The sequence below is a fragment of the Colobus angolensis genome, unplaced genomic scaffold (assembly GCF_000951035.1).
Source record: "Colobus angolensis palliatus isolate OR3802 unplaced genomic scaffold, Cang.pa_1.0 Scaffold48, whole genome shotgun sequence".
Lineage (NCBI taxonomy): Eukaryota > Metazoa > Chordata > Mammalia > Primates > Cercopithecidae > Colobus > Colobus angolensis.
Genome location: NW_012118265.1, coordinates 2,904,477 through 2,920,241, shown reverse-complemented (window position 1 = coordinate 2,920,241; position 15,765 = coordinate 2,904,477). Strand labels below are relative to the sequence as shown.

At 41.9% G+C, this 15,765-nt stretch overlaps 1 protein-coding gene across 1 annotated transcript in view; it reads right to left on the bottom strand.

The window, feature by feature from the left end:
- Window positions 1–9,554: 9,554 nt before the first annotated feature.
- Window positions 9,555–15,765, bottom strand: part of TM4SF4 (transmembrane 4 L six family member 4) — a 28,313-nt gene continuing 22,102 nt past the window's right edge. The window contains exons 4-5 of the mRNA XM_011958937.1: window positions 14,009–14,198; window positions 9,555–10,269 (exon numbers count right to left, since the gene is read on the bottom strand). Coding sequence (XP_011814327.1) covers window positions 10,252–10,269; window positions 14,009–14,198 — 208 coding nt within the window. The 3' untranslated portion in view covers window positions 9,555–10,251. The remainder of the gene's footprint in view (window positions 10,270–14,008; window positions 14,199–15,765) is intronic.

Genomic DNA, 15,765 nt, shown 5'->3' with positions numbered 1-15,765 from the left:
CCATGTTGGTCAGGCTGGTCTCGAACTCCTGACCTCAGGTGATCTGCCTGCCTCGGCCTCCCAAAGTGTTGGGATTATAGGCGTGAGCCACCGCGCCCGGCGGGAGCTTCAGTTTCTTTACACGTAAAATTGGCATAATAAAAAAAGAGGGGTACAGTGAGAGAGTGCTGAAGATGAAGAGATTTATGTGAAAACCAGTTGTTCACAGGTGGTCAATAAATATTCATTCCCTTCTTTGAGCTTTTCCCTCTCTTGGCCCAGGCCATGTCTTTCTCTGCAGCATTTACCACCATCTAACAGTGAGAGACAACTTACTTTTCCATTGTCCCCATTAACTTGTCAGCTGCATGAGAGCAAGGATTTTGTTCGTTTTTTACCTAGCACCTTGAGCCATGCCTAACACAGAAACTTTTCCTTTGGGCAGTGCCATCTTGGACTTGTTTGCTGTCACTTCCATGACTTGCATTTATAAGGTTTTTGGAAAATGTTCCTTGATGAGAAAATATTCGAGAAAAATTGGATTATTTAGGAAGATGGGCAAACCTGCTCACAGAGAAATTATCTGCTTAGTGACCTGTTATCTGCTGCCCTCTAATGGCCGAGCCGAGTCGCCATTAGCAGGCGGCAGGTGGCTTTGTCACGATGTAGTGAGTGACCAGTGCCTGGCTCAGGGGGTGCAGCCAACCAGGGCTGGGAATAGAATGGGGCATTGCTGAAGGGGGAAAGAGAAAGACATGCAGAATACAGACATGTTTGTTTCCTTCTTTGCACTGACCTGTGTGTCCTTTGGTGAGGAGCTCTATGGCTTTTGAGTCAGAATAAAGTTATTAAGTACAAAGAGAAAAAAAAAAAAAACAACTAAAGTCATTTTCAGAGCAGGGTTCACAGTAGAGTCAACGGCTCACCTGCCTTAGAATTTCCCAAGTAGTTGGTGTAACCGTGAATTTCTCAGACCTCCTGAACCTGAAAGAGACTGAGGTCTGAGACTCTGCATTTGTTCGGTGAGCTTCCAGGCGATTCTGGTGCAGTCAAGTTTGACACCTAGGAGTAATCGCCAAACTTTTTTCTTCATCATGGAGCCCCAATGTATGTATGTTTGCTTGTTTATTTTTAAATGTTATAAATTAAATACAAAATGACTGTTCTAGTGTATTGTGTACATTATCAAACATTCAAAAAATGGAAATTTTTAAAGAATAAAAAAATACACTAAAGTTTACATATGAACTTCACATGCTACATTTTGGATGAGTATAATTTATGCTGATTAAATGTTATGTAACCGATCCTTAGGGTGATTGTGATGGCACAACATTCATTTTCCCAAGTTTGTGGCCCCAACATCAATACGCATTACAAGGCAGCAGGATTATCTGCAGAGGTTTTATTTCTGCTTCAACAGCATCATGGGGAATTCTCTTTCTTCCCCTCTCCCTGTTTTTCTACCTTTTCACTATATTCACATTTGATGCTGGGAAAAGTTGTCATGTTTACTCTCTTAACCAAGCTGATGTTCCTAGTATTGCAACTTCTGGGTAGGAAAGTGAGTGTGGACTGGTAAGTGTGTTGGCATCGTACAGCCTGCAATGCCCAGGTGCTTAAACAAACACACATATACACCCTTGGGACTACTCCAAGACTGAACCTGTTGCAAAATCATCTGTTGTGAAATCCTGCCTAGAAAGAGCTTTCAATGCATGATTAGACTCCAATCTGGCTCTTAATTTTTCTGGGGTCATGGATCTTTAAGAATGTGATGAAATCTTCAGGCTCTCCAAGGCTGGGAAAAAATAATTCACGTGACCATAGGTACCACTTAAGAGAGTGTAAACACTTCTGTAGTTCTCAAAGTGTGGACTCTGGGCTGGCAGAATTAGCATCATTAAGGAACTTAATAGAAATGCCCAGCAGGGCATGCTGGCATATGTCTGTAATCCTGGCATTTAGGAGGCCAATGCAGGAGGATAGCTTGAGGCCAGGATAGGAGACCAGCCTGGGCAACACAGCAAGACCCCATCTCTACAAAAAGAAAGAGGCTGGGCATGCTGGCTCACACCTGTAATCCCAGCACTTTGGGAGGCTGAGGCGGGTGGATCACCTGAGGTCAGGAGTTCAAGACCAGCCTGGCTAACATGGTGAAACCCTGTTTCTACTAAAAATACAAAAAATTAGCCGGGCATGGTGGTGTGGGTCTGTAATCCCAGCTACTCGGGAGGCTGAGGCAGGAGAATCACTTGAACTCGAGAGGCGGAGTTTGCAGTGAACCGAGATAGCACCACTGCATCCCAGCTTGGGCAACAAAAGAGAAACTCTGTCAAAAAAGAAAGGAAAGGATAAGAAAGGAAAGGAAAGGAAGAAGGAAGGAAGGAAGGAAGGAAGGAAGGAAAGAAGGAAGGAAGGGAGGGAGGGAGGGAGGGAGGGAAAGAAAGTGAGAGAAAGAGAGAGAAAGAAAAAGAGAAAGAAAGAAAAGAAAAGAAAATAAGCAATGCTCGACCCCCAAGCCTACTGAATCATTAACTTTGGGGTGGGAGCTAACACTCTGTATTTAGCAAGCCTTCCAGGACTCAAGTTTAAGAACACTCCAGAGCAGTTCTCCAACCTGCTTCCTTATTATAATCACCTGGTGAGTTAAAAATAAAAAGGACTGATGTCTGATGCCTGGCCTCCAAACTCCATTAAGTTAATATACCTGAAAGTGGGGCTTGAACTGGACACTGGGATTTTTTTAAAGCTCCACAAAGGAGCTAAGCTCTGTAGACCCAAGTTTTACTAATCCAGGCTACTTCTCCTCCTCCTCCTCCTCCTCTTCCTCCTCCTCTTCCTCCTTCTTCTTCTTCTTCTTTTTCTTCTTCTTTTACTTCTTTCTGAGACAGGATCTTGTTCCGTTGCTCAGGCTGTACTACAGTGGTGCAGTCATAGCTCACTGCAGCCTCAAACTCCTGAGCTCAAGTGATCCTCCTGTCTTAGCCTCCCAAAGTGCTCAGATTACAGGCATGAGCCACTGCGCCTGGCCCCAGGCTACTTATGACAACTCCAAAACCAAAGCATGATAGATTGCACTAAAGAGGAACTTAGCAACAGCCTGACTCAATTGCTCTTACTTACTGAGAAGGAAACTGAGGCCCAAAGAGATGGGGAGACTTTCCAAGGTTACACCATTGCTGAGTATCACAGTTAGCACCCAGTTCTCCTTCTCTCCCTGCTCCAGGAAAGGCCACACAGGGAAATATTGAAATCAAAGCGCTACGGAAGAAGCCTGGAAAGTTGAGATAGGCAAGTTTAAAAGTAGCATGGGAGGTTTAGCTGCTGATCATTGACATCAGCCTCCAGGGGATTTTCCCCTTTGGCCCCATCTCACCAGCACTTGCTGCTCCTTTTCATCCCGCTCGGTTCATTGAGCTTCTCCTTGCCTGACCAGTGGAGTGCAGGAGAGCTGTAGTTCTGTAATTGGACGTCTTTGTGTTGACACTTAGGGAGACAGGCAGGACAGCCAGGTGGTGGGGAGCTTGGGCTTGACGTCCAGGTGTCCTGGGTTTAATGCCTGCTCTGCCACTGACTAGCTCAGTGCAGTTGGCTTGTTGCACAACCTCTTCAAGCCTCAGTTTCCTCAGCTTTCAAATAAGGTGATGATAGCACAGCTATCCCTGAAGGACGTGAAAGGACGGTGTTTGTACCAGAGGGAGAGCTCTGGGAGGGGAGGTAGGCAAAGAAGAAGGGACAGGATCGGCCCGTCACAGAGCAGAGATCATAGGGAGTTGCCTTTTCTTTTAACTCTAAGGATTATAGAAACCTGCCTCTGCGTTCGGGCCTCTTCCACACAGATGAGGTAAACCACAAAATAGAATGATTTGGGAAATAAAGAGCACAGGAGTGAGCACAGGCTGCTGTGTACAGTTCCCTTCATGAGAGGTACTTTGAGTAATCGCATAAAAATCCTGATATTTATTATATTTTAGTTGATCGTTTTCCCTAATTCAGGTGAAATGAACAGCAAAAATTATGCCAGTAAAAAAAGTAACACTTTGGCCGGGTGCGGTGGCTCACTTCTGTAATCCCAACACCTCGGGAGGCCGAAGCAGGAGGATCACTTGAGGCCAGGCGTTAGAGACCAGCCTGGCCAACATGGTGAAAACCTCGTCTCCACTAAAAATACAAAAATTAGCTGGGCGTGGTGGTGGGCACCTGTAATCCCAGTCACTCAGAAGGCCGAGGCAGGACAATCACGTGAACCCAGGAAGTGGAGGTTGCAGTGAGCTGAGATCATGCCACTGCACTCCAGCCTGGGCTACAGAACGAGACTCTGTCTCAAAAACAAAACAGTCAAAACAAAAAAAATCCAACAAACAACAACAAAAAACACTTTTTATTATTTTCAGTTCTATGTAGGAACCCAAGCATTCCTTCCTAGGTGATTTTAGAATTGGTGAGAAATCTAGCTCAGTGGCTGAGGGAGTGGACTCACCCTCAGATAGTCGGACCATTTATTTGGCTTTGGAGCCTGGATTTCCTATTTGCTATTTTTGGGGCCCTGGGAAAGTTATTTATTTTTTCTAAGCCTCACTTTACTCTTATGCAAAATGGGGCTTATCATTGTTTCTATATCATAGGCTTGTGTCAAATAAAAACAAACATGGACTTAGATAAGAAGAAATGCTACTCAAAAGGACTATTGCAATAGGGAAAGCTCTCCAATCTCAGGAATTTGCAAATGTCTCAGAGACAAACAGGAAAAGCTTTTCTTTTATTGGGAGAGGTAGGCAGAGCTTAGCAGAAATGGGAAGTTGGACAAGCAAGGGGGTAGAGACTGACAGGAACAGTTCTCTAGCTAAACTGATAAGGGGGGTTTTCGTGCCAGCTCAGGCTTTGGGGCAAGCAGAGCTGAGGCCTGACTAAAATGTGGTCACGACAAAGCAGAGGGTAAGAAATGGGCAGCTGTGAACACGTGGTCAACCTCTTGGTCAATCACATCACTTACCAAGGTCTGGGGTTATTTTTATTATGAATGGCCTGATTCCAAAATGCTTGAGCAGCCCTTTCATTTTCCCTTGAGCAGAATAACTCTGTCACACCATCATAACAATGACAACATCCCACTGAGTGAGCATCTACCATGTGCCAGGCCCAGCGCTTGAAAGAGATGCAAACGCTGATGAGATAGTCTCTGAGTTCTCAGTCCAGGGGGAAGAACGAGTTGGGCGACCTAACGTGACACAGGCACTGAGACATGGACAGCGTGTCATGGGAGAATGAGGCAGGTTTTCCATAGTGTAGAGGTTGAGAAACCCTGACCTAGACTAAGAAACCACACACATACACAGACAAGAAAACTAAAAAGTCACTCTCTTCTCTACATCGGGTATAGCCATTTGGTAATGTGCCAGGCTAAACAGAACTACATTTCCCCAAATTCCCTTTCCTGTGTTTCTTGTTAGGGTGCGCCGCAGGAGGGATTCTTGAGAGCTTTGGAGGCAGAAGAGAAGGAGTATCTGCTTTTTAGCGCACAGGCATGGTTGCTATCCGCTGCCTCCCCTCACTAACACAGGACTGCTGGGCCTGCAACCGTTCATCTTCCTCAGGATTCTCCTTCAGTGCCTGGGTCGCCTGGGCCGGGTAGTGTGTCTTTAGCTCCATGACAAAGGGCTCCAGCTTCTGCAGGACACCCATACCGTCAGAAGCAACAAGAATGAACAAGGTTCCAGTCCACCCTCATGGCTGCAGTTCATGCTTGCGGGTTACAGCTTGTTCTTCTCTCTCAGGCTTTACATCCAAGTCTGACTGCCTTGTTGATTGCCTGCTCTGTGGACTTCAAGATCCAGCACCAGACACGAAGACGGCTCTCTTACAGAGACTGTTTAACTAGTTCCAACAATTACGTAAGGTCAAATCCCTGCAGCAAATGTGTGTGTGTGTGTGTGTGTGTGTATACATAGACATTGCTCTCTGATTGAACCCTGAGTGATATATTGGGTTAAAGTCAAGGTCACACTATTAATGTTTCTAACACAGGACAAAGTAATTTTGTAGAAAGGTGGATATAGAAAGAGGGCCTATGTCAGTGGCCCTCCCCCATTAATTGTTCTAAACTCTGGACGCATTCTTTTCTTCTTTTCTTTCTTTTTTTCCCTAAATCTTCTTTGGATGCTTAGATTGGGAATAAATTATGGTATGTCCTAGAATTTTCTTTCCTGCATTTCAAGAGTTGAGTGCCAAGACAGTTATTCCATGTCATGGTGACGAAATTGGAATGCACTGCATGTGTTTTGATTTCTTTTTTATGAGATCAAACCAGAATCTTCAGCCATATCCTGCTGCCTCCTGGTTCTCTGTAGATGGAAGAATCATGTTTGTTTTGGAACGCTCTATTTGACCCTTTGTTTTTTTACCCCATCTGGAGATCCTCTAGAGCCTCTGTGTCTTCCTTAATCTGCTCAGAGCAGAGCTGTCCTCAGTTCCTGGGCAGACACTACCGGGTTTGAACAGTGAGAGGAGAAGCTGGATGTCACTCACACTAACTTTGTTTAGCACCTTGTTATAATGGCTTTTTGCCGACAACTGTACATGTGGCTGGTGTGTTTGAGTGTGATCCACAAATCTGTTTCATTCCTTTTTTCCTGTCATCACTAATAGCTCAGGTCCATGAGCATATTATGTGTGTGTAGCTGGGTGGTATTTTGAGATAATAATTTAGGTTTTGTCTTGCTAGTATTTCTCTTTTTCCTTTCCTCTATTCAAGTGGATTGTTGGCGCTGTGCTCATCAACCCAGTAGAATGCTAAGGCAGGGTGGAAAATCCCAAGAATGACCCAAGGTAAAGCCTGGTGCAATGGCATTTAGAGCTAGAAAGCAAATGTGGTCATAGAAAATATAATTTTAATTTTTATACTCATGGATCTGTGTACCGAGATCACTCCAGCCTCATGTTTAATTTTCACATAGACATCCACTTTCCTACTTGTTTTGTCAATTCTTTTTAAAAATTATTGTTATTATTATTTGTTTGAGATGGAGTCTCACTCTGTCACCCAGGCTGGAGTGCAGTGGCATGATCTTAGGTCACTGCAAACTCCGCCTTCCAGGTTCAAGTGATTCTCCTGTCTCAGCCTTCCGAGGAGCTGGGATTATAGGCACCCACCGCCACACCTGGCTAATTTTTGCATTTTTAGTAGAGACGGGATTTCACCATGTTGGCCAGGCTGGTGTCAAACTCCTGACCTCAAGTGATCTGCCCCCTCCCAAAATGTTGGGATTACAGGCGTGAGCCACTGTGCCCAGCCTTAAATTATTTTTTATATGTTTTTTTTTTTTTTTAGCTTGTCACTCAGGCTGGAGTGCAGTGGCATGATCATGGCCTCCACCTGCCAGACTCAATGAATCCTCCTGCCTCAGCCTCCAAGTAGTTGGGACTAGAGTCATGTGTCACCATGCTTGGCTAATTTTTCTATTTTTTGTAAAGACAGGGTCTTACTATGTTGCCTAGGCTGGTCTTGAACTCTGGGCTCAAGTGATCCTCCTGCTTTGGTCTCCCAAAGTGCTGGGATTACAGGTGTGAGCCACTGCACCTAGCCTTGTCTATTCATTGTTGAAATCTTCAGTTTATTTCAGGGCAAAGGACACTACTTCACTTAGAGTGCAGGAGAAAGAAAATTAAGGGCTCTGGCACCTCCATTCACACAACAAATCTATGAATTACCGAATATGTGCTAGGTTAGGTACTCCTTAGTACCTAGACTTGAATCAGATTATTTTCTTGGTTCAAGTAACTTGTAGTCCAAAGCATAGAAAAATAAAGAAATGTACTCCATTAAGCAAAATGAAGTTGGCAACTCCCATAACAGAAGTTTCTGGACAGTCTGAAGACCAACCTTGAGGTGTGTGTGTGCATACAGAGGTCTCTAAGGGAGAGGCGCACTCATCTTTACCCTTTGTTTCCTGTCTCTTCCTTTTAAGTTCTCTTATCCATAGTAAGCAATTTCCTCTAATTTTATGGTAACTGGTTTTGAAAAATGGCCTTTTGTGAAAACTCGTCAAAGGTTATTTCAGTTCTTCATCTATAAAATAATGAGAGCAGATTTCATGATGATTACAATTGCTTTTTATCTAAAATAATGAATCCTTGCAAACCCCTGGATAAAGAATTGATGCCTCTTAGCCACATTCAAATTCCCTCATCAAAGAACTCAGGCAAGTGAATCAGTCCTAATAGCCCAACATCTCTGAACTTCAGAACATCATTACCCTGGAACATCATTACCTGGGTCACCGTTTAGTATTTAGCATGTACTACCTTGTATTCCTCTGTGATATGTGAGCTCCTGGTAGGCAGTAATGGGGTCTGACTCGGTCTTCATCCTTGTGCCTGCAGGTGGTGTTCTAACGCAATGGCTGCTCAAAGTGGCTGGTTTTCGACATCACTTGGTGAGCTTTAAAAAATGAAATGACTGGCAGGGCATGGTGGCTCATGCCTGTAATCCCAGTAGTTTGGGAAGCCGAGGCGGGCGGACCACCCGACATCCGGAGTTCGAGACCACTCTGCCCAATGTGGTGAAACCCTGTCTCTACTAAAATACAAAAATTAGCCAGGCGTGGTGGTGGGTGCCCATAATCCCAGCTACTCGGGAGGCTGAGGCACGAGAATCGCTTGAGCCTGGGAGGCAGAGGTCGCAGTGAGCTGAGATGGCTGTGCCACTGCACTCCAGCCTGAGTGACAGACAGTGAGACTCCATCTCAAACAAACAAACAAACAAACAAAAACAAATAGACTGACAAAGAAACAGACTTCCACATCTCATGCCTAGATTTGTAGATGCAGTGGGTCTAGGCTGCAGCTCAGAAATCTGTAATTTTAGAACATTCCCTAGGTAATTTTGATGATCAGCCATGTTTGAAAACAAATGGTCTAAACTGAATCAAAATCCTGTGTGTGTGTGTGTGTGTGTAGTTCCTGCAATGAGATCGTCAATGTCTATCTGCCTTTCTTGCTTCTGCCTATTGAGATTCAGGTGCCTGACACAATCCCTGATCTTACAGAATTCTCATTGTAGTGAGTCAAAACTATAGTGTTTAACTCTGTGTTTTCAGTGCCTAGCCCCTCAGGGGCCAGCATACCGTAGGTGACCATTAATTACTTTATTGATGGCTTTGACAAACCCAGTTTTCAGTGTGCCTGACCTACATGGTGCAGCCTATTAGCTTGGCAGGGGCAGGAGGGAGACTTTCTGGCTTGGACTTCCCTGAGGCCCTTCTTATTGCACACGGTCATGTTGGCAGCCCTACAGGCCCTTGCTTCACCCTTGGTGACTTCAAAATTTCCTGTATGATGGACTGTCTTTCAAGTGTCCTTTTACAGACGGGGAAACTGAGACTTTGAAAATAACTGTCCCGGGACCCCTAAGCTGGTTTGTGGTGGAGTTGGGGTTTGAACACAAATCAACAGAATGGATCTGATGCCCTATTAGTGCCTGACTCATAAAACCAGTTAGTCTTAATATGACACATAGAATAATAACACTTATTACCTTAGCCCTGGGCAACAGGCTGACAAAATGATTACTCAAATCAATTTTTTAAAACTTGTTTTTGTTTGATCAAAGGAAACATTTGTAGAAAAGATGAGTTGTTATTCATTCACCCTTTTGCCCCTCCCTCCTAAAACACACGCAATCTTTGTTACATTACCTCTGAATTCAGGTTTTAATTTAACATACTTAAGAGAACCCTAGCCAAGATGACAGCCTCAAAAGATCAGTCACAAGCAACTCAAGCAAGTCAGCAAAAAAAGACGACAAATAACCAATACTTATGATACATCAATCATTCTTTTTTCCTTATACATCTTAAACATTGGTCTTAGTTTCCCATTTTAAATGTGCTTTCCTCCTTTATGTAAAACGTCCAAAGATATAAATATCTTTATATACAAATAAGTAGTATGGCAGTACATGTGACTTTATACATTTTACATTTGTAATAAAAAGAATCATGAAAAGTTTGCTTTGAACCTGTTGGCAAATTCTAAAAAGAAACTAATTTGAAAGATTTATAAATCAAATTTGTTAAGTGGCCAAACTAATTTTTATTTGAAAATAACAAAATTCTGACTCGAGCAAAGCTGGTTGGAAAGAAGGAATAACTGTCTTCTCTAAGCTTTCTCAGCTAGGAAGCAGATAGGAATTAACAATCCCGAGAAGAGAAGTTTTATGAAAAGAAATCGTAGTCCTCATGCTGTAGAGTTTGAGCAGCTTATCTCAGAGGTTTAAACGGGTCCATCTCCCTAGAAGGTAGAAAAGGTGAATTAGCTATGATGTCCTGATTTAGGTAAATTATTGCTTTCCCCCTCCTTCTTCCCATCCCCATCACCTGCCTTCCTCCTGGCTCCTATTGGTTGCCTATTGAATTCCTACACTTTTTTATCTTTGTTTCAGAGCTTTAATCTGTCACCTACCTGTGTTGAGGTTATAGGAATGGAAGCTTCATTTTGTTTTGCATCACGTATTTATTTATTTAGTCCTCAAGGAAATTACATTTTATTTATTTATTTATTTTTGTTTTATTTTGTTTTTAATTTTTTAAAATTTCAGTAGCTTTTGGGGTACAAGTGGTTGTTGGTTCTGTGGATGATGAATTAGGTACTGATGAATTCTGAAATTGCAGTGCACCCATCACGTGAGGAGAATACATTGTATACAATATGCATCATTTATTTTAAAAAATAATTTGGTAAGAGGTGCTGAGAGACCAAGTGCTACATGGAAAGCCACCACTAACAAGTAGGAGAGCTGGGATTTGAACCAGGGAGGCAGAACCCAGAGACTGTGTTAAAGGAAATTCGAAGCTATGCTACCTCACTGACTTTCATAAGGTTAGTAAATAACATTCAGTGCCATTTACTGAGCCTTCTAAGGATTCAAATGAATTCATGCTTGTCACCCTGTACTAGGCACTCCATTGACAACTGTAGGAGTAGGTATTAATAGCCACGTTTTACAGACAAGGAGCAGTTGAGGGCTACTGACTGGGCCAAGACCACACAGCTGACATTCAAACCAGGCCTCATAGCATGTATTTTAAGGCACATTCACAACTACCACTTCATTTAAGGACTGTGCCAGGCTCAGGAAGCTCTCAGTAAATACTTTCTGCCTGAATGGATAGATGTTGATCTCATCCTCTTTCCATAAATTAGGCAAGAGGCAGTTGGAATAACTGAGACTATGAGAAGTTAGTGAGCTTGCTGGAGTTGCTCAGCTAGTAAGCTGTGGAACTAGGCTGAGAGCCCAAGTCTTTCCGCAGTGTCCTGCTGGGGCAGGAATGCTGACCAGTCCCATGAGAGGCTAGCTGCCCACAAGAAAGGAATCTTCAGCAGACTGACTTGAAAACTGCAGCTCTTGTGCACTGAAATATTGAGTAGTGAAATTTTGTGATGTCCAAAAATTACTTTCCAAGAGTCCAGAAAGAGAGAGGGTGAGGAAATGTTAACAATTTTGTGAGCATGGGTGACAGTATATATGTGTTCATTGCACCATTCCTTCAACTTTATGTAGATCTGAAGTTTTCAAAATAAAAAGTTGGAGGAGGAGTGGGGAGAGAGACAGAGAGGAGAGATGAAGGGAGGGAGGAAGAAAGGAAGGAAAAAAATAGGCAATTCTGGTGGTGTACATTCACTTTCTGTGTCTCTGGTGCCCATGCACTGACAACCATGGAGTCCATCTACTGTCTTTCAACTATGGAGTGACTCAGCCATTAAGATCTCCAAAATATGGTGCCCAGATAAATAAAACTCACTAAAAGGAACCAACGTACTGACACCTATGAATGTGTTTTTAAATTGAGAGATAATTCTCAGGTTTAGCAAAGTATTATCAACAGTTCAAAGAGTAATCATATTTTCTTTCTTTTCTTTTCTTTTTTTTTTTTTTTTTCAAAAAAGGTCTTGTTCTGTTATCCAGGGTGTAGGCAGTGGCAAGATCTCAGCTCATGCAGCCTCAGCATTGTGGGCTCAGCTGATGCTCCCAGCTCAGCCACCTGAGTAGCTGGGACTATGGGTGCAAACCACCACATCTGGTTAATTTTTTGTATTTTTAGTAGAGATGAGGTTTTGCCATGTTGCCGTGGTCAAGACCAGTTCAAGGCTGGTCTTGAACTCCTGGGCTCAAGTGATCCTCTTGCCTTGGCCTCCCAAAGTGCTGGGATTACAGGCATGAGCCACCCTGTCCAGCCAAAGTAATCATATTTTCAATAAATCTTGCAAAGAAAATTTACCACGCAGTTAAAATATGTAGAAACTGAAATTTCAGTATATAATTTAGCAAAAATTCATGAACTTTGGATGAATTACAAGATTTAAATGCTCAATATTCTCAGTCGCTATCATAAAAATAATTGTGGTGGATTGCTAGTTGGTTGTTTCTTTTCCTCTCTAGTATGTTTAAAGACCCAAACATTTAAATACAATACAATAGAACTGAAAATTTGTAGAATAAAAATGAAATACACAGTGAAATTTACTTGTAATACATGCATTTTACTGCTGATTTGGGGGACTTATTTATATTTTTCATTTTTAAAAAGTAATATATAATTATTAAATTTTTTTAATACTGTAGGATAGATTAAAGGAAAAAAGTTAGTCTTCCTACCTAGAAATAACAATTATTTAACTTTTGGTTGGATTTCCTTTAGTTTTTTTTTTTTTTCTATTCACAGAATTTTGTTTTCTCCTACTTATATAATTGTATATTATGTACAATTTTTGTATCCTGCTAATAACAGTATCTCATAGGGATTTTCAATATTACTGCAGTTTTGGGGGGAACATTCTTTTAAGATAGGGAGAATAAAATAATAAAAAGAGATACTGTGACAGGATATATAAGAAATTAGGTAACCTTACCTAGGCGAGGAGACTGGAGGGAACTGGGTGGATAGAAGACAAAGGCCGGAGGGAGACTTTCCAACTGAATAGCTTTATATGTTTCTCCGTGTGTGTATACATGCACATATTTAGTTTTTGAGTTATATACATGTAATGCTTATTTAAAATAAATTTATTTATTCATTTATTTATTGAGACAGGGTCTCGATCTGTCGCACAGACTGGAGTGCAGTGCTGCGATCTCGGCTCACTGCAACCTCTGCCTCCCAGGTTCAAGTGATTCTCGTGCCTCAGCCTCCTGAGTAGCTGGGGCTACAGGCATGTGCCACTATGCCTGGCCTTCTTATTTAAATTTTAAATAAAATAATTTGAGTCATTTAAAGTTTTACCATAACATTACGTTACGTGAATAGACCTTTATTTACATATATTTGCATAATCCCCCAATTAGGGAACTCTCAAGTTTTATTTTATTTTTTTCTTCATACATCAATCTGTGCTTTTAATAACTTTATGTAAGTGTGTGAATAATTGCCTAATTTGATTTGGGTATTAGTTGAAATAATCAGACTGTGTTACTGTCTGCAAGTCTGTTTTTATTTTTAGTATTTTGTTGTTGGTATTTTACAATGTTATTTAGAGACTAAAGCCTGAGTGATTTCCCTTTTATCTTCCCATATAAGAACCACCTCTTTTTCTGTATCAGAAATCATATCAAATCTAGGTTTTGCACTGGTATGTTCTGTTCATCTGAGGAAGTGAGAACATGCCAGCCCAGACCATGATGTACTATTGCTGACATTGTACCCGTATGACAAATACTCACTTCAGGTGGATCTTCATATAAACATCATTGTAAATGTTTATATATAGACAGAGTCCTTTGTCTCCAGAACTATGGTCAACTGGATGTGAGGCTGAAAGTTATGGCCAACTTCAGCCTGGGTGTCTTAATGTGCTCTGGGTTCCAGTAATGCAATGTGTCTGTCTCCATGAGCTGACAGACTGGGCTGACTGGACTTCCCAACCTGGGCTGGTTTTCTGCAGGTGGCCACATTTACCCCCTCATTCCCTCAGTGCTGGTGGCTTGACCTGGCCTTCCTCGTGCTGAGAAGAAACAGCAAAAGCCTTAACTTACCCCACAGCAGCCACAACACTGGCAGTCACCACAGAGGGTCCCCAGGAGGCCATTGACCACCTGGATGGCGCAGAGAACCATCTGGATTCCTCCTACGACCAGCAGGATGGAGAAGAGGGTCAGATTCCAGGGAACCACCTTGAGAGGCTCTTGGCACTTACTCCACAAGGCTTCATCATTGAGATAATCCCTGTTGGTGATATGGGGGACAAAGGAAACATTTGTAAAAAGTGTGCAATTGCCTCGACTAGAAAGTTACCATAACGATGTTTCTTACGCGCTACTTTCCATCCAAAACTAGCTTCAGGAGAAAATACTCTGTACTAACAATTTAAATACCACAAAACTTACAGTTTTTATTGAGTACACCCTGTGTGTCAGATCCTGTTCTAATCACTTCACATATATTCACTCATTTATTCCCCATAGAAACCTCTGGTTCTCTTTTTTGGTTTCACAAATAAGGAAGCAGAGGCATAGAGAGGCTAAGTTACTTTCTCCCAGGTCACACAACTGGCAGAACAATTTTCGTTAGCTGTCCAAAAAGACGGGCAAATTCACCATGTATGATGGCAACAGGAAAATGGAGACATTCCAGTGGTAGAATTTCACAAATGTTCACAGCTTTATCCTAGCTATCGTTGTTAGAGAGACCGTTTTGACTTTTGACAGATGACTTGTCGAGTGTAGTGGCCATCTGAAGTCATGTAAAGTACAAATGTGTCATATAGCTAAAGGGAAGAGCCTGATTTCAAGTCCTAATCTTAACTAAATTGTGAATTTGACTCACTATATTTTTGTTAACATGTAGGAATCTCTCATACACAAAGATGTAATTAGTTTTCTTCAAAAGGAACAAATATCTGTTGCCTTAATACATATTTTACATAAAATGTGAATTAGGAGAAACTGCAATATATTTATATTTTATTATATAGAGAAAGAGTTTATTGTAATATAAAGGGCATTGTGGTCGGGTGCAGTGACTCACACCTGTAATCCCAGCACTTTGGGAGGCCAAGGTGGGCAGATCACCTGAAGTCAGGAGTTCGAGGCCAGCCTGGCCAACATGGCAAAGCCCTGTCTCTACTAAAAATACAAAAAATAGCTGTGCGTTGTGGTGGGCACCTGTAATCCCAGCTACTTAGGAGACTGAGGCTGGAGAATTGTTTGAACCCGGGAGGTGGAGGTTGCAGTGAGCCGAGATCATGCCATTGCACTCCAGCCTGGGCAACAAGAACGAAACTCCATCTCAAAAAATAAAAGTAAAGGGCATTGTGCCTTGAAGGATAAATGTGAAGTATATTATTTTGAGGCAAAAATGAGTAAAGTGGGTAAAATGTTGTGGATTATTATGACTCTTCACATTCTTAGAGGTTCAAATTGGTCTCTTTGTTTCCTCCATCCTTTCAGAGCCTTAATGAAAAACTCTTTATCTATCTACTGAATTAATGTTGATGTTATTGTTTTTAGATCTTTATAACATTCATGGAAAAGGAAGGAATGAACATTTTGCTCTTGATTTCAAAATAAAACATTGTTTATAGCATTGATTAATCTTTCCATAAGAGTACAGGTACTAGTAACTTGCTAGCTATGTGCCTTGTGTACTTACCTGTAAAATGGGAGTTACATTATCATATCATAGGGTTATTGTTAGGACTATGTGAGTTAGTATGAGTAAAGTGCTTGGATCAGTGCTTAGCATATAGTAAGTGCTCAGTAAATGCTAGTATTGTCATTATTTTACTTAATCT